Source organism: Pezoporus occidentalis, unplaced genomic scaffold (assembly GCF_034315485.1).
Source record: "Pezoporus occidentalis ecotype Australia unplaced genomic scaffold, CSIRO_AGI_Poc_V1 ctg108, whole genome shotgun sequence".
Classification (NCBI taxonomy): domain Eukaryota; kingdom Metazoa; phylum Chordata; class Aves; order Psittaciformes; family Psittacidae; genus Pezoporus; species Pezoporus occidentalis.
Window position 1 is genome coordinate 1,967,439 of NW_026912865.1, and position 22,311 is coordinate 1,989,749.

The 22,311-nt window shown below is 39.3% G+C and overlaps 1 protein-coding gene across 2 annotated transcripts in view; it reads left to right on the forward strand.

Annotated features, from left to right (window-relative positions):
• The window catches only part of PRORP (protein only RNase P catalytic subunit), a 46,613-nt gene that overhangs the window by 15,572 nt on the left and 8,730 nt on the right, over window positions 1–22,311 (forward strand). For both annotated transcript variants that reach the window (XM_062623339.1, XM_062623330.1), the window contains exon 5: window positions 6,124–6,231. In XM_062623339.1, coding sequence (XP_062479323.1) covers window positions 6,124–6,231 — 108 coding nt within the window. The remainder of the gene's footprint in view (window positions 1–6,123; window positions 6,232–22,311) is intronic.

The following is a 22,311-nucleotide window of genomic DNA, read 5'->3' on the forward strand; positions in this document are numbered from 1 at the left end:
CACGATTCCTGATGAGTGAGCATAAATATTACTGTTTAGAAAAAGTGACAAACAGCCTCTTCTGCAGTGATTTTAATAAATTTTATTATGGTCCCCCCCCTTTTTTTTTTCTTTTTCAAATACCATGTGTTGTCATGAACATAATAGCATTTGTTGTATTTGAAAGTCCTCTATGGATTTCCTCATGTATCTTCTTTGTGTGTTATATTGCTTTGGGTTTTGGCATGTAGATCAGTAGATGTTTTGGATTCTTGAAGAATTTGAGCAATACCATGATTTTTATTTCTAGTTGCCAACATATTTCATATTCAGGCTTGAGGAGAAAAGCTCTCAAGTGACCTAATTTTTCTGTGATCTGAAACGTGTAATACCCTTACGTCCGTAACAGACATTAAAATTATTTCAGAATATTCATTTGAATTACTCTCATTGCTCTTATCAAAGTACATGCTTGTTTAGCTATGTTTTCTTTGTTTTGTCTTCACTGTAATGTTTATTAACCATATTTAACATAGTAAATCTGTGAATACTAATAATGAATTCCACTCCTCATTTTTGTTGTGCTTTTGAGGCTTGTAGCATGTGTGTGTGCACTGGTATTGGAAGAAAAACACATTTCCATTTATAAAGGTATTACAGAAATATACTATTAATACTCTTACAGAAAAGTCCTATTTTCAGATTTATTACTACTGCTGTCACACAGCCAATATTACTGGCTCTGTAAGCCAGACTTTTGGAGTCTGAGGTCACACTTTTTTGAATTTTTCAATTAATTTTTTAAAATGGCAAAGCCAATTTTCTTTCCCCTCTCCCTCTCCCGTGAGGATTGAGGCACGGACCCAGAGGTAGAGTGCAAGCTGGATCGTTTATTGAAAAGATTACACGATATTTATATGCTTCCAAGCAATTAGCAAAGCACATCTGTGTTTGCCTTACGGTTACATCAGGTGAAAGGTCTATCTGATTTTCTTATCGACATCCTCTTTCCAGTTCTGACATCCTTGTTCCTTGCCAGTTCCAACATCTTCCAAGTACCAGTCAGGGACAGGTCACTCTTAATTGCCTGCTGTAGTTCCTCCTTCTCATGGTCACTCCTAATTGCCAGCTGTAGTTTCTTCTTCCCATGGTCTCTGACAGCTTTGATACATTCCAGCCCCCACATTCTCCCTCTCCTTCTCCCTCTCCCCTTCTTTCTTTCCTTCTCAAACGATAATTCCTGTACTTTGCTTTTTAAAACCAACCTCTATCTCTTGTTTTGCTGCAGTACCCCCAGTTGAGAGCTAAATCTCATAAAATGTTGTAGTTTCACAACCCAGTCAGTTCCCATAGGGTGTCCTGGCTATGCTAAAAGGTCATCCCCATAGTCTCACGAGGCTTATTCTTATTCCATGTCCTGGCTGGATTTTCTTGCCAGGACAGACCTCTGTGCTTTGACCTGAATAGAACTGTTGCAGGCTAAAGACTGTTATATTGGCTCAGTTCACCCATTTCAATCTTTATCCATATGCCAACAAATATGTATGTGTAGGTAGAGAAGGGAACAAGGCTAGTAATGAATGGCTGAGAGAAAGGAGAAGATAGAAACACCTCTTTCTGTGGCAGCACCAGTATGCACCAGTATAAAATAATGGTGAAATGGCATGAGTCATCCAGCTGGTGTGGAATAGCAAAGAAATGTGAGACTGTTGGGCTTTTGCTGAGATGTGAGTGAACTTGAGCCACCTGCGTGCTAGTGGTTAAACAAAAGGTTGGTTTAAATGTCTTTAATTCTTCACATCAAGATAAATTCCATCATAGGTTTGTTATGGTTCACTCTTAGTTCCAAATTGATTTGCCAGAAGTTTTCTTAGCAGAAGGTGTGGTGAATCATTTCTAACGGTTGCGTAGTTGGCATTCCCCTATTTTCCCAGCTAGGCAATGAATGAAATCAGGTGGTATTTTTTTAAATTCCCTTTTCTTCTGTACGTGGTATGAAACCAGACATCGCCAGAGCCTCCCATGAGCACCCTGCACATATTCCTGCTGCAGAGAGGCATGTTCCTGAGGTAACAGCCGGGATGCGTTGCAACACTTTCCTGTGGCTCATGAGCATTAAGAGGATCACGTCAATAAGCAATGATGCATGTGTTTTTTATGGTTTGGCCCTTCAGTTGTGAGCTCTGTTGAAGCAAATTTGAGTAGCATTTCCAAGGCTGGGATAATGGACTTTTCCTTGGAAACTTTGTGACATGTACCCAGTCAGATCAGGCTAGAAATCAGTGTAAGGTTTGCAGTGTTAGGCAGAAATGTTTTACTACTTGTTGGTGTGTTGTAGGGATTCATCAGAAGAGCCCCTTGTTGTGTTTCACAGGACATTTCCCTGTAGATATGCAGGGGTGTATGTAAATGATGTGTTGCATTGTCCATTTGGAAGGGGAAGCCTGTATGAATCACTTCTTTTTGCCTAAAGGACAACCTTCATGTCACTGTTGTACTGCGTTTACAATTACTGTGTCTGGTTTCTCTTGATCAGCTGTACCTTAGCTGCATCAGTGCTCTACTTCATTTACTGCTTATAAACATCTTACAGTTGTTTAGGAAATATCGTTAGAGAATTGTGGGTGAATCAGCTCTTTATTACTGTGGCTGTAAGATCTGCATAAAATCCAGACAAATCCTGATCTTTGAATGATAAGCATCCTTCACATTGTTTACTTTCTGTCTTTGTGGTGGGTTGACCCTGGCTGGATGCCAGTTGCCCTCCAAGCCTCTCTCAGTCCCCTCTTCAGCAGGACAGGGGACTGGGGTGGGGAAGGGAGGGAGAGAAAAAGAGAAGTTGAAAAACTTGTCAAGATAAAGGCAGTTTAATGAAGCAAATATAAAGGCTTGTGTGCGGAAGCAAAGGAATGCAGAAGATTTATTCTCTCCTTCCCATCAGCAGGTGATGTCCGGGCACTTCCCAGGAAGCAGGGGTTTAGTATGTGTAGTGGTTGTTCTGGAAGGCAAACATCGTAATAATGAATGCCCCCCACCCCCTTTCTCTTAGCTTTCATAGCTCAGCAGATGTCGTATGGTATGGAATATCCCTTTGGTCAGTCTGGGTCAGCTGTCCTGGCTACGTCCTCTCCAAGATCTTGCCCACCCCCAGCCTGCTGGCGAGGTGGGAATGTTGGAAAGGCAGCTATCACCTGTCTAGCTACCAATACAAAGCACAGCACTGTGAGGACTGCTATGGGATAAATTAACTCTGCCTCAGCAGGTAAAATACACTCTTATAGTGTGTGTTTGAATAACCTTTTCTGCTGCATCTGGGTGATGTAGCCTGCTGCTTGTTCCCAGGCTTTGCCCTTTTCCTTCACTGTATCTAGAGAGGATGGGAAATATGACCACTTGAAAATTGTCTCTCAGGGGAGCAGCCTGGAACTTCTCTGTCATTCTTTGTTTTGTTTTGTTTTTTTCTGGAAAGGAGCACTCTTGTGTGTTGCTGTGGAAATATGGATAGTGAAGAGTAAATGAACCGATCCTTGGGGATTTTTAGTCCATCTAAGGCTTTTCACTGGAGTCTTCTGTATTTGGCAACATAAATTGAACTTGGCTATTTGTCTTCTGCACTTACTCTGCTGTTAACTCCTCATTTCCCTGTGTGGATAAGCATCTCCTGTACCAGCAAACCATCTCTCCCTGTGTATTGAACAGTTTACTGGTAATGAGGCAAAACAATTGAGCAGATTTGGGAAGCTGACAGGAACACGCTGACAGGCACCTGTTGAGAATGGAATAGGAGACATGAACAGGAGGAGATGGCAGGCAAAAGTGGGGTGGCCAAGGTTACAATGCTGAAAAAGCTGCAGCATCTCCCCAGCTCCAAAAGTAAACCCCAGAGTAGCAGGAGCTGGCTTCTCAGAGGTGCTGAGACTATCCTGGTGCCTCTCAGCAGGACCCTCCTGGCAGCTGCTGCTCCATCTGCCCTGGTGGGAGAGAGGGAGCCAAGCAGAGTGGGCCGAAGGGAGTGCTGACCCACCAAGCTCCTCTGCTGCTCCCCCAACTCGTACTGTAGTGTTCCCTCAACAAAGCACTCCACTCTGCCTGTCAGGGAAAACTCACTGCTTCAGGAACTGCTTTAGCACTATTGTCACTTGAAATAAAATACCACTTTAAAAGTTCTCCACAAAGTGTTTGTTTTGTATTGAACCAAGCCCTTAAAAACAAGATTACATGTACACTGTACTTTATAAAAATGGCTACTTGACTGTAACTATGTTACTTCAAATAATACTGGCATTTGTTGACATTAGGAAAACAATGTTCTATTAGTGTGTTTACTGTGTGTTTTTCGTCTGGTTCTACTTCCGTTTGACTTTTCTGTCTTCACTCATCTTTGTCTCAAAGCTCTCCTATTTTACCTTCATTCAGTCTGTATTTTCCATCCTTTTATCTTTCCCATGTTTCAGACAGCCACCCAGTATTCTGATTTTGAGCCATGGGGAAGTCTACTGCATGGCACAAGTCTGAAGTCAGGAATCCTTGTTGTTTGGGTTGCATTTGTTTATACTTCGCTTCCCTGCCACTGCCTTTGCTAGTGACTTTCTGTATCTTGGTGTCTCTATCAGGTGGCAATAAGAATATTCATCTATATAAAATACATTAAGATTGGGGCTGGGGGGTAAGAGGAAACACTTCACAAGTGCCAATGATTTCTTGTTTTTTGAGATGATAATTTTCTTGCCCAGCTTTTTATACTTTCTCAATAATAACATTTAAGCCATGAAGAAATGAAAGGTAACATAAAAGGCAGTTGATTCTGGTGGTGCTAGACTGAGCCTGGTGTTGTCTGTGTTCTCATCAGTGTGCTTTTGACCAGTACGCCTCTGTTCACTTGGAAATTATGCCTGGAATTTTAACATCTAAGTGAGACATCCTTATCTTACTTGGTGGTTTGTGCTTTTAATACAAGTAACCCTTTTCCTGGTATAATTTGTCTTAAGCATTCTGACTAAATTTGAAGTCAGTGATCATTTGTTACTGCTGGACAGCAATGTATTTTCTGGACAAATAAATTCTTTCTTTCATTCCTTTCTCTGAGGAAGAATAAAATATATTGTTTGGATGCTGAGGGGATGTTTTTTATTTAGACTTACATATTGCCATATGGCTACATCAGAGAAAACAGGATTAGAAGAGTGCTTCTTGAATTTAGAGCAGAAGGCATGAAATTGCAATTGTTTTGAGTTCCTATAAAAATTCATTTATAACCTGGGGCTGTGAGACCTCTGTTACCAATAAGTAAGTCTTTCTTGTTAGTAAAAAGGTCATTTATGAAATCAGGTCACTGCCCACCAGGATGGCTTAGGGTTCCTATGCCTATTAAAAACAGTCAGAAGCAGGAAGTAGAAATCTTACGCAAGGGTTTGCTAAAAACACTAAATGTTTCCTCAAAAATCAAGGGAAAAATTCCTGAAGATTTTATTAAAACTTTGTACTCTGTACTCCTCCTGGGGGGGTCTCAAGCCTAAGCAATTGTGGTTTTCCTTCCACTGGAAGTTCTAGATAGATGCTATTGGTTTGCTCAATCACTGCATTATGTTTCTGACCTAGTAAGAAAGTCCATTGTTTTGCTAGCCTTAAAGCTGCGTATTTCTCACAAATGGAACGCTGTGTTTCTAAATGTATGTTTATATAAATATTGGATGGCATTCTGAGATCTCAGAATTCTTACAGAGAAACTGGGTATGATGCTTATTTTACACCTGGAAATGTTAAGAGTAATAGTGTCACACTACTGGTTTGTAAAGTTGCTTTGTTTTGCAGCTGTTGTGTTACAGTAACTATAGCATATATCTTTATAAAAGCATACAGTTTAGATTATAATTCTGAAAATCTGGATGACTGTAAACTTTTGGGTCTTAGTTGTAATGTAATTTAAAATGATATTGGAAGTATCTACTGTAACACGAGTTTTAAAGATTTTTTTGTGTATGTGGTTGATTTACCAAATATGCAAGCAAAGATGTGAGGTGTAACCAGCAAAGGGAAAGTGAGAGAGTTAGGCTTTGTTTCTTTTCTTTTACTATAAAATGAATGAAGTCTCTTTTTATTAACTTAGTCTTCCCCTGTATGTGTTTGTTTCTTTGTTTGTTTCAGGAATTTGAAGCCTTTCAAAAATTTGTGGAAAATCGACTTCCATTTGATATTGTTATTGATGGACTCAATGTTTCCCACATAAACGCCAGAAAGATGCAGTGTGAGAATGTAAGTGCTGGTTAAATATTCATCAAGAGTTTTGTGTATGCTGATTGTATTGTAAACCAGTGAGTGCACCATTATTACTTATCCTCTTGAGGAACTGATCAGGCAATTTTGTAGCACATGTTACAATGAAGTTTAAAGTTATCTAGAGTTCATAAATTAAAAATTATCCATGGGAAGATGGTTTTTCTTACATATTTGACTGCGTTAGCCATTAAAAAAATCATACCTAAATTTCCTCATGTGTACAGTGCTCATAGTTAGAGCTGAGGTATTGGTAAGTGTTAGTAGGACATACGCTCTATGTGTGTTTTCACAGTAATAAGGATTTTAGGGAACAGACTTAATCTACCTTATAGAAAATTTAGTCTTATAAAATTATGCTGGTAAGAGTTCCCAAAATAACACCTTTCTGAGTTCAAACCACATCCTATACAAGTTTAAACTTACTTCACTTCCTATTGCCTTATGCACTGGAGTTTTGTGCTTAGAAGGGCAGCTCAGTCTGGCTTCAGTTCTTTTCACTTGGTGATTTGTAGAAGAATAATCCTGCTTTTTTACCAATACCTATTTTTGAGAATTCTTGGTATTCCATATTGGCATTTCACTAAGAAGTGGCTTAAGGATGTTTTTTTTTTTGTCAATCAAATATTTACTTTGAATTAGGAGCAACAAAGTAGCTGCTCACATTCCAAAGCCAGAATTTAAATTTTCATGCTCTTGAAATTCAAACTTAGTTATAAATGAACTTTATAACAAAGGAAGTAATTTACTCTTAGTAAATTACAAGAAATAAGTTTTTGTTCTAAGTACTACATTAAAACTGATCTTAAGCAGGATGTGCTTTCATATATGTAGATAAAAGCAGCTGTGCTAGGGAGGTTAGATAAACTTGCTGAAAAATGCTTGTTTGAGAGAGGCAGAGAAGTTTCATGAGATACTGGCTCATGAAGAGGGTACTTTCCTTATTATGAAAATAGAAAATGAAGTTTACAAGTTGTTTGGATGGGATCAGGGAGGAAGTGTTGATTACCTGAGCCGAATCCCAGGCAGCATGTGATGGCACAGTGTTTTAAGATCTAGAAAGATAGATCTATGCTGCCAAAGAGGGGGAGGAGAAATGAACATCCTTCCTCAGTGCATGCCTGTTCCCAGTGTGGGGCTCTGAACAGGATCCTGAATGTTCTGTAAAAGCTGTATGCAGTGGAACAAAGAGACAGCCTGGTTTTCACAGATAATTACTGCTGGTTTCTGACCAGAAATCTTACTAGGAGGTATCAGCATAATCTGCCTTTGAGTTCCTCCTTAGTTTATGCTATATTGGAAGGACTCTGGCATCCATGGTGCCAAGGAGCTCCAGAAGGACTGTATGGAGACATCAACTTTCCATTTAGATTGTTCCATACAGATACAGGTCAAATCTCTCTTGAATCCCACGTATTTACAGATGAAGAGGTTTTTTAGGAAAATCTGCCTTTCCTTCCTGCACAACAGAACAGGAACTTGGCCTGACCTTATCTTACCTCCAGAGTAAGATTCTCTTAGCTAGTTTATTTGTTTTATGAGCTGTGTTGCTGTTAATTATTACTGCATTTTGTCATGCACAAAATATGTTAATTATTGGAGTTTCTGCCAGTGGATCTTTTGCTGCTCCAGTTACCTGGTTTCTGTCTTTAAGAGTGTGAAGTCATTACTTGAGATAGGATGGATATGCTCATTACTCCTGCCTTATACCTGTAGATATTCACTGGCTGATAGTACCTTTTTTGGCATGGGAAATGTGTATTTGCGCTCTGAGCAACAAATGAGTTTCTTCACTGCCCAAAAATAATACTCTTTTAGACACATGAGCTACTAAAGATTTTTTTCCTGTATTGAGCCTCTCTGTTACTTGAAATAACTTTTTAACTGTTTTCATAATAGAAGTTTTGCTATACAATTACAGTGTTAACTATGGAGTTAACTTTTTTCCAACTGGAAACATTGCTTAAACATAAGATCTTGCTGGATGCTAGCAAATCTGGTTTATATTTCTTCATGGCTGAACTCCTGTGTTGTAACATGTCAGGAAAGGACTGTGTCTTTGTTCTTATTTTGGATACTTTTGACAAGAAGCATGCATTCGTGTTTTCTTGCTCTTTTTTTCCAAGACTGCTAAAAACAGAAAGGAAAAAAAACCCTAAACCAACAAAGCAGAGCAATCCTTTCTTCTGTCTCTAAACTTTTCTTCCAGATGAGGGAGGGAAGGCCACAGGAATCTTTGCATGTGTTGCCTTCCCTGGTTACTGGTGTTGCTGCCAAGTAATCTCCTATATGCCACTGTTGACCTGGCTGAATGCTGTAGTATGTCCTTTTGGGGGCTGACTGCCACAAAACGTCCTCTTTTGGAGGCTGCTGTCCTCACACCAGAGGCAGCTGAATGGAAAATGTGGAGTGGCAGGTCTGGGACATTCACAACCTTTAATAAAACTCTTCAAGGTACATAGGGAAACATAGTGCAGAACTGAGAGGATGGAGAGGGCAAATAAACGCCAGAGAGTTTGGGGACAGAGCACAAAGGATGGAAAAAGCCAAGAGTGAAGGCTGCTGCGGTCAAACTTGCCGGCTAGGGCAATGACTGCCCCATTTTGAAAGGGGGCACGCTATGACTCTTTAGTGACCTCTTCTGTTCGACTTGAGAGATAATAAAAGCGCAGGATTTCCAAGGACCTGTGTTAAAAGCTGCCCAAGCCACGTTTTACTTAGCTAAAAGCTAAATTCAGTCTCCAGGTGGGAGTCAGTCTGTGCTCTTTCTAAGGCTTCATTACTGCAGCTGTCGGACCCAGCCAGGATATTTTTTTATACTCTTCTGTTCCAGTGTGTAGTTAATATGCAGCAATGGTTGAAAGAGTAAAAAAAATGAGACTGTTCTCCATTTATAACACACTGTAAGTATTACTATTTGCAAACTGGTAGGGCTTTTTTTGATTGTGTCCCTTATATGATTTAGAGTGAACAGCAAAATAAAGGGCACTGTTAAACACAGGAGAAGGCCTAAGATTATGTGACAATAATATGGTAAATTAAATGCATTCTGGTCTTCACTTAAATTTAACAGAAAGTACTGTTCCACGTTGTGATTTAGCTTTAAGAACTGTAACTGTTTTGCTGAAGACCAATTCTAGCTAACTCTTAGTCATATAATTAAAACAAGAAGAAATGATAAAATATTCCTTTCTGTTCTCAAACATCCTAGCATTTGTAATTCCATTTCAGCATTCCTTAGGCATCTTAGAGAGGGGCTGGGCTGTGTGGACAAGGCACAAGTACCTTGAGGGGTGAGGAGAAGTTAAAAAAGCAGAAGTTGAAGGAGTGATTTTTACTCACTCAATTCCCAAAGTATTCTGACATTCTGGAAAACTAGATATGTAACTTCCAGTAGCCCCAGGCAACTTCAGTCCTCACAGCCAGCACACACTTAGCAATCATCATGGATATTATTGACTTGGCAGATTTACAGGAACATCCTGTGGTAGTTTCTCTGGTACATGAGACTGTCGGTTTGTAATTACAGTCCCTTTTTCCAGGTTGGTTTTATACTTGGTCTGCTTCCTGGTACAAATCATCATGTGGCAGCATCAATTACTGACAAAAAGAGAAGGTAGCATGAGGGTGGGAACAAAGATTTTTGAGGGCTAGGGAATGGTGAGATCATCTGATTTGAAGGCACTGCACACTGTAAAACTGTAACGCTGGGTATTAGCCAGCACCTTGTATCAGCAATTTGCCTCCTTACTGTAGCATTTTAAATTAGACATGAAAGTTGACTACCAATTAAAAGTATTATAGACTGGAAGTTGGTTTTGCTATATAATCCAGACAACAGAAACAAACTCCCATATAGTCTAAAATCATTAAATATTGTCTTTCTTCAGTTTTGGGGTATTTTGCATTCTGATGCTGTCCAAAACTGTACCTGATGTGTGTTTGCCTTGATGAGTTAGTCACTGTACTGCAGAAATGGTAGTTTATAAACTGAGGAATTCTTGCAGTTTAACTAAGCAGAGTTGATTCAGGCTGTATCATAACGCTGAGTTAATCCTTTCCTCCAGACGTATCTAGTTACATAAATCCCTAGCCAGCACAATGGCATTTGGAACTCCCTGTCCTCTGCTGCCGTAACTCCCTGTAGTGCCCCCACCTTTCACCTTGCAAAGGTCGAGTGGGAATTTCCATACATGAATTGTTCAGTTCTCTTACTATACACAAACTGTTACATAATTATTAAGTGCATTTTTTTTTTTTTTCCTGTATATCACAATTTTCTGTAGAAGTATTCCTTGGAAGTGAGGGGGAATCCAGGCACAATCAGGATATCTAGGCTCTGGAGCATTTCACTTTGCTTGTGGGTGAGGAGTGAAGGGACTACAAGGAGCTGTGCTCCAGCTACCCCTAGAATTTGAAGGGCCAAGGTAGGGGATGAGGGAGGGGTAAGAGAGCACAATCAGCAAGTGCCATTTAAAAAATACTTAGCTGTTTTTAATTTACACTGAGATTGGTACATTGCAAAAGAGGTATCAGTCAGCTCCTTTTTTAGCTGGTTACCCATCTGGTGCTAGATGTAACTGAGTATGTATTTCAAATGTGTGCTGGATCAAAGCTAACTCACAATTCCCTTCTTCAAATAGTTTGGCAGTTGGGGTCAGCTTTGCCCTAACTTTGCCCTCTCTGATCTCTATATTAAACTCAGACATCTGAAAGACTGGTGAAATAGTTCCAGATTGAGTTTCATAAGGCTGACAAAAGGAGTAGTTTTTGCTCTTGGCGGATTGTTCAAAGTAGTTGCTTCCCAAACTTAATCAGCATTTCTATAAATGGACTACATAAATTCATATAATTCCCATGTAAGTTGCACTATGCCTGTACAACAGCTGACAGAGCCAGATTCTTGCTGTTCCACTCCCATCCCATCCCAGTCTGGTAGCAGCATCTGGCATGCCACCCCTACTACACTTCCTGCATGCAGCAGCAGCCAGCCCTGCCAGCAAAGCCACCAGATTTGCCTTCCCACTCCTCTCACAGGCTGCCACAAAAAGCCAGGCTGTTCCTGTTGTAGTTGGGATGCTTCGTGACAGGCAGAGGGGACAGGACTTGCCTTGCAACTATTCCTTTTCTCTTCCAGGGAAACAGCAGCAGACCTGTTGAGTGAAGGCTGCTCTGAATTGGAGAAGAGTTGACTAAAGAAATTATGTGGTCCCAACTAGCATAGTAATCATGTGAATGCATTATGCCTTTTGGTTTTCCAAATATTAATTATTTTTAAAATAATATTTGTCAAGGGGATTTGAAGTTTAAAACTATTATTACAGTTTTAGTTATTCTAGTGGTTCTGTAATAATTATTCCTGGACTCTCTGCCTACTTTAGCAGTATGGAAAAGAGTGGGTACAGAGAGGGTGCTGCCTTGAAGGGAAAGCTGGGAGTAAGAAAAAGGTTCCATCAGAATAGAGGGGAAAAACAGGATGTGGGATATCAATCTACAGGAAATGGTAGATGGTCTTGTTAATTTCTTTTTTTAAAAGCCCAGCTGTGGCCACAGAATTGAAGAACCTTGATGAATTATATCCCTGGAAGTGTCCAAGGCAAGGTTGGACAGAGCTTTGAGCAACCTGGGCTAGTGGGAGGTGTCCCTGCCCATGGCAGGGGGGTTGGAACTAGATGATCTTTAAGGTCCCTTCCAAAGCAAACCATTCTATCATTATATGACTTATGCTTTGTAAATTCAGCTCAGAACCATTGCTTTGGTATGTACTTTATTCACATTTTCAAGGCTCATTTTCCAAATATCAGGACAGAAATAACTCTTCAAATGAGGTTAAAGTTAAAAAAGAGCAGAAACAAACAAAAGACTCCAAGCAAAGAAGGTACCTATGACCCATCATTCTCTTGGGTTAGTAACCCAAATCAATTTTGAAGCATAATTTTGTTTCTTCAGAATTTCTTCTCTGTGCCTATAAATCCTCTGTGATGAAAAAGGGGGAAAAAAGTATTAGAGTAAAAATAAAACTTTCCTGCTTATTGAAAATTATTTTGAGGTGATGAAACAAAGAAATTAACTCTTGTTCATATGTATATAGTTGACAAATACATGTAGTAACATGCTCAGGTTTTCATGTGGTAATTTTTTCCAGTCTTCAAGTCTGTCTTGACTGTGCAACATGCCCATGCCTGAGAGATCAACTGCACAATCAGCGATACAAAATATGAGCTCTGCTGTATGAGCTGTCCTGCAAAAACAAGCAGATATCAATAAATTTGACCCCCAAAAAGTCATGCTTGGAAAAGAATTTTTTTGTTCTTTGGCTCGTTTGGCAGCATCTGTGATTTGTTCAAGTACTTTACTGTCTGTAAATGAAGCAAGAATGAAGTAGATCTGTGAGTCATTCTCTGTTCAGAATCAATACATCCACCAGAGGTCTTATTTGTCATACTGTGACAGTTCATCAATTCTTCCTCCCACCAATTCTTGTCTTACCACTCAACAAAGCAGTCAGGCATGTTTGTTCATTTGCTCCTAGCCTTTTTATCTTTGTTTTTTTTATTCTTCTGTTTTCTAATGGTAGTCCAAGTTTGCATTTCCACAGAAATGAAACATTTGCCCTATTGCTCAAGATTGGAGAGGTTTCTATCTTTGCAATATGTATTTCATTCTTTAGATCTGTACTTTCATTTCCTTTAAGTATTGCACAAATCATAAATATGAAGATTTTTGGTGTTTTCACTGAGTATCACCTTCACCCTCTGTAATATGATTTTAGAAGAGAAAGATGCTCAAGTACTAAGGGGTACCCTTGAAGCTTCACCTATTTTTAGTGTTTTAGAGATGTGTTACTGGAACATTCAGCATCGTATTCATCTCTTATCAGTTAATTTCTGAGGTCCCTTGAATATTTCAGCAGGTGGACTGAAGCACGTTCTTCTGCGAAGCCACATCTAAGAGACTGATACTGATATGCTGAAATCTTCCCCCTCCTTTCCTATATTGGGGCATCCTAAAATAGAATAGATAAAGCTCAAAAATTTTGGTGACTAGATCCAGAAAAGCAAGGCTGTTAAGCTTCTCAGGGGAGGTGAAGGACACTAGACTGACTTGCCTGTGAAACCTACGGAAGAGGCCTGGCCTGCTCTCTTCTGAAACCTGACAGCTTCCATTTGTGGCTAAAAGAAAAATAAAAGGTCATGTAATACATTCAGATTTGTATACCAGTACAAATGGTGTGTTCTAGAAGTACTCCTGCAAGTGCTTGGCATGTATTCTTTCATCAAAGAAACACACATGTTGACTACATAACTTTAGCCACTAAGTTTGGCTCTTCCCATAGGGGTATGCTCCAGCATCCTTTGCTGCTTCTGCAGCACTGAGAGGAGAGAGTCGAAGGTAGATAGGACTTCTTAAGAAAGGAAATACAAAGTCAGATTGGCTACCTGTGAATACGGCAGGGAAATTTTCTCAAAACTTTTAACCTCCAACGTTCTGAAATAGGGGAATGGGGAAGCTGTCAGGATTCCCTGACTAAATGCCTCAATGGTTGACTCTAAGCTACTACGTTTCCTTTCATAGGTTTCCAGTCTGATTTTGCATTTCCTGGTAAGGAGAACAGAGCTGCAGTAACTAAGCAGGTTAAAAAATCTGACTGTCAGGCATTTTGACAACTCCCTGTTGTTTTTTCCTGAAGTCAGACACTTCCTGGGGTTGCCTCCCCTTAATTACTATTTGTAACCTCTGGTTTGGGCTATAAAACTGAATAAACCCAATGTGATTCAGCTGACTATCTCTATTGGTTTCTGTCTGGTATTTTTAATTTCTACCTTTGTATTTGGCAACAACAGCAAATCAAAAGGTAAGGACAGGAGCACCTAAGTGCTCCTTTTTTATGAGGGGAATTGCATCGTATCTTTCATACCAAGAATTCTTCTAATCTCTAGGAATATAAACTTGAAATTCAGCAGAGCAGAATCATAGAATCACAGAATGGTTTGGGTTATAAAGGACCTTAAGATCATCTAGTTCCAACCCCCCTACTATGGGCAGGGCCACCTCACCCTAGACCATGTTGCCCAAGACTCCGTCCAACCTGGCCTTGAACACTGCCAGGGATGGATCATTTACCACTTCTTTGGGCAACCCATTCCAGTGCCTCACCACCCCCACAGTAAAGAACTTCTTCCTTATATCTGAAGGTTCAGGTTATATCCTATAACCTGAACTTTCCATGTTTCAACATGCCTTGATGATTCATGTCCCAGTGAAGTTGGTAACTGTAGCAACAGGTTGTTTGTTGTGTGTTGTACAGAAGACCTCCTAAAATCAGGACGATAAAGTCAAATGAAGGTATCTTCTGAACTGGATGAGTCTCAGTCTTGCCCTTTCACTTCTCCCTTCAAAACCACAAGCTGAGTTTTCTTTGGGCAGCCCAACTGATTCACCTGATCATGGAATTGTTATCAGTGTGGCAGTAAGAGGTGTACAGGGCCTCCAAAACTGAAACCTGATCTTAGGGAACTGAACTGCTTCTTTAGAAGTGATTCTTGTATGAAAGTTCTTCATAACTGTGAGAGACTATAGTGCTATCAAGATGTGGGAAGCAGGCCAGAAAAATGTGAAGGCCAGTTCTGTGTAAGAATAAATATTTTATTTGAGCCTGAGAAATGTTGGGGTTTAGTGCTGTCTTAAAGGTAATATAGATAAGATCCTCAGAACAATGTCTGCATTCATTCATGTACTTCTGAATTTATTTATATATTTTGAAAAGCAATTAATTTTTGGTTCACACTTTGCTTTTACATCTGATAAGCTGGTTTTTAGTAAAAGTAGGAAAGAAAACGTATTTGGAAGCTGTGTTATCTGAAGGAGCCTAAACTGCATTTGGATTTATTTATGAAGTTATGAAAGCCTAGATTTTTTGAACATTAGGTTATTCCCAGGGATTTCAGTATATTGACATGCTGATTGATGATTCAGCAGTCTATTAGCCTGCATTTGTTGGTTTTTTCCTCTAGTCGCATTCTGCTTTGTAGAGCAAGAGTGAAAAAGACATTTATATATAGGTAATTAAACATATTTAAATGGAGGTTATAAAATTACTGTAACCTGCAGTGAAGTTTAAAACCAAAGTTAAAGTATTTTTTTTTTTTTGTAATCTTACACTGATAGGAGGTCAAGTACAATTATTCACAGCTTTTAATCTAAATTTCCTCATAAACTGATTGTTTTGTGTTGTCTGGAACATGGAAATAGGAACTCCTATTTGAATCTAGGAGACTGGTTTCGCCAGAATTAAAATTCCATGCTTGATCTTCTGTTTGACTGTGAGCAACTCAGTTTGAAGTATATTTGTCTTACAGGTTACCTGTATTTAATATAACAAGCTGAAGTTTCCTGTGAAGTTTTCACTTATTTGTCATAGAATGAAATTTCCTAATAAATTTACTATTTTTCCTTATTTAAGTGTCAGAGATGGAATGATAGACTTTAAATATAAAATAGATTTAAATAAAATAAAAAATCAACTACACCTCATAAAGGCTGTGTGTGCCACTGCAGTAATCCATTGCAGTCTTACATGGATGATGTGTGGTGGACCTCTGCTGCGTTTAAATTACAGCATAGCAACAGAGAGAGCAGGATCAGGGAACAGTGTTTTGGCATCATCTATCTTAACTCCCCACCACCGGTGCAATTGAAATGTGGTCTGGCATAGTACAAGATGTGAAATGCCTAGAAGCCTTGCAAGCATGTCTGTTAATGGTTACAATCAGACCTGATCTATCCATGCAAAATGTAATTAAGCTATTATCATACATGCTGGGACTTGTAAATGATTTTGTTGCTTGTTGCCATATGAGGAACAGGAGTGACGCAGTAAGAATGTAAGTACCAAGAACATACTAAACATGCTATGGCTACTTTTGCTGCTGCTGTCCTTCCAATTTTCAGAAGAAAAAAATAAGTACAACCCATAGGCTGATTTCTGGCACAGGCAATGCTAATCTACATGGGTTCTTCCTATGTCAGATAGAATGAACTCTGGGAAATCTGGGCATCTGGGGGATGCTTCTAGGAGTAAAGTCATAATAAGATGACCCAAGCTGAAACAAACTGCAGAGGAAGTCCTGAGTTGCAGGATTCCCTGAAAATGAGCCTTGTATCTGCTGGGTCACCTCATATGCATGTCATGCTAATGTAGCATGTCAGTGGCTACAGAGGTTGATCTTGTGTGTAAGGTCATCCCTATCTTCATTTGTAAAGCAAGATAATTTCCTTTTTAGTTGCGGAAACTCTAAACACTTCCTTATTTGCTTTCCCACCTGATCTTCCCTGTTGCTTACATGATTTTACAGCTTTTTAGATCTCCTGGCTTGTATTTTCTAAATGATAATGAACTAAATATTTAAAACTGTATGTATTTACTTCTTAGTAGCCATGGTCCTAACTGAAATACAGTAGAAATTTCCACTCCCCATCCTCCATGACATATGCCTACCTCAAGATCTTAAAAATTAGTCATTGAAAAAGCGTCATTTATGTTCTCCTTTTTATATGCATTTATCAAATAAACATTTATATTCTCTATAAGTATTATTTTCTAAATATGGTCCCAAAAATAGATATAAAATAAGTTTGAATGTTAATTTCTGGCATTGTGCTTACTGCCTCATTGTTAGGGAACCTTCTTCCTGAGAAATTCTCTACTTCAAATCATTTACATATTTCGTACTAATCTTTACAACTATCTGCTGGTTTTTCCTTTACACACAGAGATACTAGCTTGTGGTGCTGTTTCTTACTGATTTATTATTCACCAGTCCTTTTATGATCCAAATAGTTCGTTTCATAGTTCTAGCTGGAAATGTGTTGAAGTTATAATGAGTCAGGTGAGTCAGAAGCTGAAGAGGTTGTCAAAATTATATAAACATAATATACTCTATTTTCCAACCAATTTTGTGAAGTATTAACTGATACTTCTTACTAGTATTTCCAAATAATTTCTACCGTTTCCAGCTGCTGCATTGTCGCATGTTTGCACAGTGTTTCCTGTAATGACTGTTAAAACTGGACCTGTGTTTCCATCATACTAATGATGACAACTTCTGTTTTACATAAATCAGAAAATATTAGTGATGCTTATGCCTGTCCTCGTCATTATCCAGCATTAATTCATTTGCCCACTTGCTTCTGTGACTGCCAAAAAGGAAACAGTGAGTTGGCAGTAGAACTTCTTCTGCCTCTAATATTTTGAGTCTTGAGCTTTTAAGGAGTTGTGTTGACATGGCTCCATGAGCAAGCTGTGTACATGGTGTGCCATAAGCTCTCTAACAGAAGTTAAAAGCCTGTTCAGCTCCACTGGTTCTGTGGGGTTGTTCTTGACTTACGTGGTATACCAGTGTGGGAAGATGAAGCTTGCTGATGCCTTCTCTCCTTGTTTATTCCCTGATTGTGTGGTGTTTAGGTAAACGAGGTAGTGCTTACACTATATGCTGAAAAAAAGAAAGTAGTAGAAATATGATGCAGGTGTTCGTTAGAGCTGTGTTTCATTGGAATCTGAGCTTCTACATTCAGTGCAAGTTTGAGGAGAGCACAGTGAAAGATAGGTATTCCTTGAATACTACCTACACTACTACCTGGTTGATTGATTGATTGATTGATTGATTGATTGGAATTCCACCACAGCCTGAAGTTGCCACACATTTGAATAAACAAAATGAAGGAGTAGTAAGGGGGTTGCAAGAGGTAATTATAGAGCTGAACCAGTCTTAATGCTGTTGATTTACCATGCTCCTTATTAGGAGTAGTTATCCTGGGCTTGTCTAATGTTAATGTCACTATGCTGCTCTCAGCATCTGAGGTCATTTACCTGATATCTGTACAACATTGCACTGTAAATCCATTTACGTATGATGGCCCTAAGCCTCAATAGTTACATGAAGTGGCTTAAAAAAGAGAATTGGAGGCTTTTGACTTTTTCAGTTCTCATTGATTTGTATGTATCTTCATACTTCATGCCTTGCAGAGTGAAAAGCTCTGATGTTCCTTTGAACGGATGTCCCCAGACAGGCTTTCAGAAATAATAATGCTAGAGGTTAGGGATTTCTTTTTTCTCAATCACACGCACTCTCATTTCCACAAGCTCTTTCACTCTGGCAGCCTAGCTAACATAGCCAATAACACAACACAGTGTTTTAACCCTTAGCTATCTGATAAATTCATTAAACAAAATAATCCTGGAACTATAGCTCTCTCTTGCACTTAAGCACTGCTGTTTGGTCCTAGGTGCCCCAAGAGTTGTTAGGGGGGTATCTGCATCCTTTTCACGGAAATGGAAAAGGAGGGAAAGATGCAAAAGAATTCCTCCAGTATGTTGGTCAGTATAGTCATACACAGATATCTGGAAACCGCAGTGCTGAGTCCCCAGCCCAGAATTTGCTTTAGAAAGATAGATCGTTTTATGAAATAGGGGATGGTTGGTTCTTATTTGGCTTTGGCTGTCTAAGCCATTTTGATGTTCATATTTTCATATTGTCAAGCTTATTTATCTTCACTACCAGGTCAAAAAATGACTAAGTAGACAAAGATTTTCATATACATGCTTGTTCCCAGGAGGTGGATCTTTTAGCTAAATGCCAGATATCATCCATAATTAATTTGTAGGAGCTGACGATATTATCTGTTTGTCAAATTGATGTATCTTCTGAGTGAAAGAAGAGTACTTCGAATAAAAGAGTGTTTTGCCCAGTGTCCAGCTATTGAGTATTGTGGGACATTATCAGTAAACTTAAGTTAAAAGCATCAAAGTAAATTAGGTCTTGTGGATTGTAGCTATTGTGGGGGGCTTTCAGACCTTCACTGCCCAGGATCTCCAGGCTGAGATACTGCCTGCAGTGTTAGTAGTAGTAAAATGCCATGAGTTTGCAGTGATGTACAATCATGATTGTGTTAAGAAAAATAATGCTGACCCATAGTTTGCATTCACTCGTGATACAAGTACAGTCTGCATCAGATTTTTGCTGGTTTTACAGGAACAGTACTGTTGCTTACCAGGGCGTAAAGCCTTGATCCAAATAAGACAGTTGAACCTCTGTCTCATGGGACTGGCAGGGAAGGTGTACTGCTGTATATGGAAGTCCCCTAAGTTTTCTGCAGCCTGATGAATACCAGTTATGCTCTTACCAGTATTAATCTTCCTTGGTCCCTCCTTGCTGAAGGCCTTGGTGCATGGTCTACCTGGGGTAGGTGCGCCTGACTGACCACACAGCTTCTTCTCCACTTCAGACCCTTGTGCTTTAGTTTGCTTCTGCTGACTTTTGTGCTGTTGAAGAAGAACATTTTATGTGTTCTCTTTCATATTAAGCAATTTTTTCATCTTTCTGACCTTCAAAGAGCAATCACTACTCAAGTAGTGTTTATTAATGTATTAATTTGTGTTAAGAAATGAAAAATTGTTCTTACTGGAACAATTGTTTTTGAAGGTAGCTTCTTTATCTCTGAACAGTAATCTATAGCAGGCACCTGAAAAATAGTACTAATGAGAAACAGAAGAAAAGCAGTGTGAAAACTGTTATAAATATTTGCTGCAGGTTGTAGTCTAATGTGTTTTTTTTTTCAACTGCAAGCAAAAGATGTACTGATGGGTTTCCTTGGTTATCATGTCATTCTACCTGGATGATACGTGTTGACCTGTGAGCATAGAAATAGTCTTTATTTGAAAGTTTTTTTGAGCTGTCAAGTTCTTATTAAAACACACGATGTCACTGCAGAAGCATGGGTTTAATGTGCCTTGAACAGCATCATGCCTGTGCCTTCTGTAACTGATCTCCCCAGCTGCTGCAGCACCTTTCTCAAATAATAAAAGTACCACTTGGGGCTTTTTCAACCACAAATTGGAGAGGGGGGAAAACACTTAACATCAGACTTAGGTCAGTGATGCCGTGCAGACGTCTGCATAGGTCAGTGGTGAGAGCTAAAGTATTGGTATCTTTTAAACTGTCAGTTTCAGTCTTACAAAGCCAATTTCAGTCCTGCACCAAGTTATTTCCTATCTATGGAAAGGATCAGTCAAGCTTGTGCTTTCATTTTCATAACATCCCATCACCATTGCTGCCATCACCACCCAACGATCCTGCTCACGTTTTCATTTTCAGTACTTAAATATAACTTCTGACCCACACAGTGAAAGTCTAAGACTGGCACTGCTGCATTTAATTCACAAATGTTCCCTTCTAATAGCTAACTTTTTACATAAGGAAGAAGTTCTTTACTGTGAGGGTGGTGAGACACTGGAACAGGTTGTCCAGAGATTTTGTGGATGCCCCATCCCTGGCAGCGTTCGAGGCCAGGTTGGAGGGAGCCTTGAGCGACCTGGTCCAGTGGAAGGTGTCCTGCCCATTGCAGGCGTGTTGGAACTCGGTGATCTTAAGGTCTTTCCCAACACAAACCATTCTGTGATTCTTTCTGGAATGAGAAATGATAAAAGAAATTATCTTACGGCCTTAACTTGTTGTATGCAGCTGCTACAATAATAGTAGAAATGCAACAAATATAATAGCAAAGAGTGGTTTTACAGTGAGAGAAGGCAGATTTCTGAAGCTGTGACTTCAGCTGGGGCAGTTTTTCTATTTAGTCAATGGCTCTGATAGGTAACATTTCACTTCTGAAGCCTATACAAAAATAAGTAAAGCCTCATACCTTTTCATTTTCATGTAACTTGCTTCCTCAAGAAAACAAGATAATGTATGTAGTACCTGTTGCAATGAAGCAATGTTGGTGATCATTAAGAAAATACTGTTGAAGAAACAGCAGTGCAGGCAGAAAGAATTTGAGGATAAGAACAAAGGACAGTATTGATATGTGGAAATGCATAGTTAAAACTTCAAGTCCTTTGAGCTTTTACATGTTTATTTTTCTACTCCTGTATAAACATGGCAAGAAACATTTCCCTAGCTCATCTCCTTGGGGTGGAGTGTTGATACTGGTAACTCTTTAATACTTTGCAGATCTCCAGTAAGCACTCTGGAGAGGTCTGGATAAAAAAAATAATCCATGTAAGATGCCCATATGTATTGTCAAGATCTTGGTATTTTTGTTGCAAGAAAGAAGATAAGGAAGAGGAATCTTTCCAAACCTACCTGTACTTGATCAAAATCTGTTTACAGTTACTCTGCCTTACTCTCCCCACTCTCCAGGATTCAAGAGGACTCCTTAGCTTGTCCATCAGCTCAGTCCATGGAGTATCCTCATAATCCATTTTGACCTGGAAGTAATATGTCTACATTTACCCAGTGCTACACTTGAGCCAGGTCCTCCAGTCGTTGGGAACACTGGGCTGTGAAGAAGCACCAGGTGCCTTTTAGTACACAGTCAGTTTGGACCTGGCTGCAAAAGCATCCTCAGGATGCCTCTGAATACAAGCAGCAGAGCTATATTTAGGCATCACCTCATCTGAGCAAAATGAAGCTACCATACCATCCTCAATATATATTAAATCAGCTCAGGTATCTTCACTTCTGTGGTTTAGTTTTCCTTTTTAATCAATAATCTGCCTTTGTGATAGGGAGTTAAGAAATATCTCTAGTTAATGCATCAAGAGAGAATAAGTCAATTCTAGGTGTGGGGTCAATGTCGACAGGTTAAAACATGTTAAACATTGCATGATTACTGTCATTGATATATGAAGTTGCACGATAATGTGTGTTCATCAATCTAAATAGTTCTACAGTAACACAGGATACAAACATTCTCAAAGATGTTGTTTCTGCAGTATTGAGAGATCCCCAGTGTCTTAAGGGATAATTCCCAAGAGTTAGCTGTTGGCTGTCTCAAAAGTGTAAAGTAAACATGGTTGATTAAGCTTAGTCACTGTTACTTACTCATCCATTTCCCTTCTTTTTTTCTTTCTTTCCCTTCTAAGTAGCTGCCCCTTACTAGTCATGGGCAGATAAGCTTTAGGGAGGTAAAGAAATGTGTATGCTGTGCCTGCAGTTGAGTAAAAAAGACTTTGAGACTAATTTACAATGTGTTATCAGTAATAATGTAGAGAATGTAAGAAGC